General features: G+C 34.9%; 1 protein-coding gene across 1 annotated transcript; it reads left to right on the plus strand.

Moving 5' to 3' along the window:
• Window positions 1-1,170: 1,170 nt before the first annotated feature.
• LOC107525369 (taste receptor type 2 member 19-like) lies at window positions 1,171-2,169 on the plus strand. The gene has a single exon (XM_016197516.2). It carries the CDS (start codon window positions 1,255-1,257, stop codon window positions 2,167-2,169), a length of 915 nt encoding a protein of 304 aa, XP_016053002.2. The 5' UTR covers window positions 1,171-1,254.
• The last annotated feature ends 1,032 nt before the right edge of the window (window positions 2,170-3,201 follow it).

Raw genomic sequence — 3,201 nt, forward strand, 5'->3', positions numbered from 1 at the left:
ACAAATAGTGTACTTACTCCTTATGAAGACCACCCAAAGAGGATATTGTTATCTGATTTTTATTGATGATTTTACTGAGATAGTAGTTTTAAAAGAGAGTCCAAGATCAGAGACATACAAAGCAGAGAATCTGGATTTTCTATCAAGGCAGTCTGGCTCCAAGATCCTCTGCTAAAAACCATTATACTATACAAATTGAAACAATAAAACCCAAGGGTAGAGACTGATTTTAACATTTATTAATATTAAAAAAAATTAAATAGTCAAAAGTGAATTAAACAGAAAAAAATAAAACCAGATATTCATATATAGGAGCCCGGAATCTGCAGGGAAAAACACAGATTCTTTTGAAGTTCTCAAAGAATATTTTAAAAATAACTAAATATTTAAAGTAAATATTAATATTTAAATATTGAATAGACTCAAAAGGGAAACTTTATCAAAGACCTAAACATGAAAGAGATGTATAATAGCTGTTAATAATGGGTTAGAAAGTCTGCATGGGAGAAAAGTCAGATTTAAACCTAAATGACCTCCTGATACTAATTTTATGTTTTAGAAAGTACAGGACAATAATTGCATCCATTAGATGTATGTGTGTTTGTGTGAGTTTGTGGTTCTGTGCTTATGAGTCTGTAGACAATAAAGTTATACAAAAGTATTAGTCATCAGCAACCAGCTTTTCAAGTATACTGGCCTTTCCTGGGTTCCTGAAAAAATCAGGATGCTTTTGATAGGAAAAACTTCAATTCTTTCTACACAATTCAGGCATTAAAAAAAAAATCATAGTGATGATCATCCCAAGCTCCATCTAATAGTTTAGACATTCATTGTAGATTGGGTTTTTAAATTTTACTAACAAACAACTAATGTTGATGAACACAAATTATGGACAGGTCAAACAAGGAAAAAATTGCAAAACATTGTGTTATTTGCATACTAGCAAATGAGAATTCAGCTTTCACTTCAACATCAGTTATGAAATAATCCAGCCAGTGGCAAGGACACATGCTGTTTGAAAAGGAGCCGGTTTGAACTATTAAGGAATAATAATGTTTTCCATAAAGATAGAATTGAACTCATCTATTAGCATACCCTGAAGCTTTCCTGCTTGGCATTGGTTGCAGAATTGAAAAGAAACCAGAACTTTACTGCAAATTCAGAAATCAGCTGCACATAGAACTTAAGGTCAGAATATTAAAGGAATCACGACCAGTGATATTAGACTTGGATTTTTTTTTCTTTTTAGACATCATGACTTTACAAATGAACATTCTTTCCATCCTAGTAATGATCCAATTTGTTCTAGGAAATTTTGCCAATGGCTTCATAGCTCTAGTGAACGGCATTGACTGGGTCAAGAGACAAAAGCTCTCCTGTGCTGATCGAATTCTCACTGCTCTGGCTGTCTCCAGAATTGGTTTCCTCTGGGTAATAGTATTCAATTGGTATGCAAGTGGATTTAATCTAGCTTTCTATGGTCCAGAAATAAGACATGCTGTTCATATTGCCTGGGTAGTAAGCAACCATTTTAGCCTCTGGCTTGCTACTAGTCTCAGCATATTTTATTTCCTCAAGATAACCAATTTCTCCAGCCTTTTATTTCTCCACCTAAAATGGAGAGCTAAAAAAGTGGTTGTCACGATAATGTGGGGGACTTTGGTCTTCTTGGTTTGTCACGTTGCAGTGCTAAGCATACATGATAAAATGCAGACAGACGAGCAAGAAGGAAACCGCACTTGGGAGACCAGCTTGGGAGATAGTGTGAAACTTTCCAATGTGATTATAAACACGCTTGTAAGCTTCATACCCTTCACCATGTCCCTGACAGCTTTTCTGCTGTTAATCTCTTCCCTGTGGAAACATCTCAAGAAGATGCATCTCAGTGGCAGAGGTTTCCAAGATCCCAGCACCAAGGTCCACATAAGAGCCATGCAAACTGTGATCTCCTTTCTCTTGCTATTGGCCATTTACTTCCTGGCTCAAGTCACCTCAGTCTGGAATTCTAATACTGTGCAGCACAATTTAGTTTACTTGCTTTGCAAGAGTCTTGCAATCCTGTACCCTTCAGGCCACTCATTTATCCTGATTTGGGGGAACAAGAAGCTGAGACAGGCCTTTCTGTCTTATCTGTGGCAGCTGAGGTGCCGGCTGAAAGAAAGGAAATGAGTGGGGACCATGAGTCTTCTGGCAGAAAACAAAATGATGGAGTCTGTAAGGTTTTGTACTTCTTACTGCATTTTTTAATGTGTATAGAACTGTGTAAGGTATACCTAAAAAAACTTTTACCTAAGCTTACCACAAAAATGTATATGTGTGCATGTTTATGAAAAAGATAAGATTATAAGATTATCATATTATTTTTTCAGGTGAGCAATCTAATTTTACAAAATACTGTAAGAAGTTCCTCAGAATTATGCTGTTGTAAATATTAGTGGTTTACAGTATGCTTAAATTCATATTTCTTAAAAATTCATGCAGTGAGAAATAAGACACCTTTGAATGTAGTGCTCTGTTTCTAAACTGATAATATAGAATCTTACTTGGAAAAAGTCTGGAATATGTGGTACCCACAAACATTCCTTATGAATGAGTTTCTTAGTTTTTATAATGCATCACGAAGTCATGAGCATTTCACATTCATATTCTATGTAATAATCTTTCAATTGAAGAATTTATGATCTATATTTATGCATTTTTAAGGACTGAAAACTCATCTCAGGAAACCATTGCTATTTTCCATTGTAATTAGTACCACACATATGTAGCACAGTGTGTTTAGATTTTTTTTGTTTGAACCTCCAATCTTCTGGATGGTAAGGATATCCAATTATTCTAAATCACAAATTGAGGATGGATGGATAATGAAGAAATCTCTTGGTTACTCAGCCATGGAAAAGAATGAAATCTTGCTATTTGCGACTTATGTGTGAAATCTCAAGTACTAAACAAATGAACAAATGAAACAAATAGACTTATAGATACAGAAAAACTGATATTTGCCAGAGGGTTGGGTGGTACAGGTATGGGCAAAAAGGTGCAGGGAATTAAGAGGTACTGACTTACATTTATAACATAAATAAGTCACAGGATGTAAAATACAACATAGGGAATAGAGACAATAATATCACAATAACTTGGTGTGGTGACAGAGAGTAGACTTTTTCTGGTGATCACTTTGTAAGGTGTATCAGTATGAAA

The sequence above is a fragment of the Miniopterus natalensis genome, chromosome 2 (assembly GCF_054644295.1).
Source record: "Miniopterus natalensis isolate mMinNat1 chromosome 2, mMinNat1.hap1, whole genome shotgun sequence".
Taxonomy (NCBI): Eukaryota; Metazoa; Chordata; class Mammalia; order Chiroptera; family Miniopteridae; genus Miniopterus; species Miniopterus natalensis.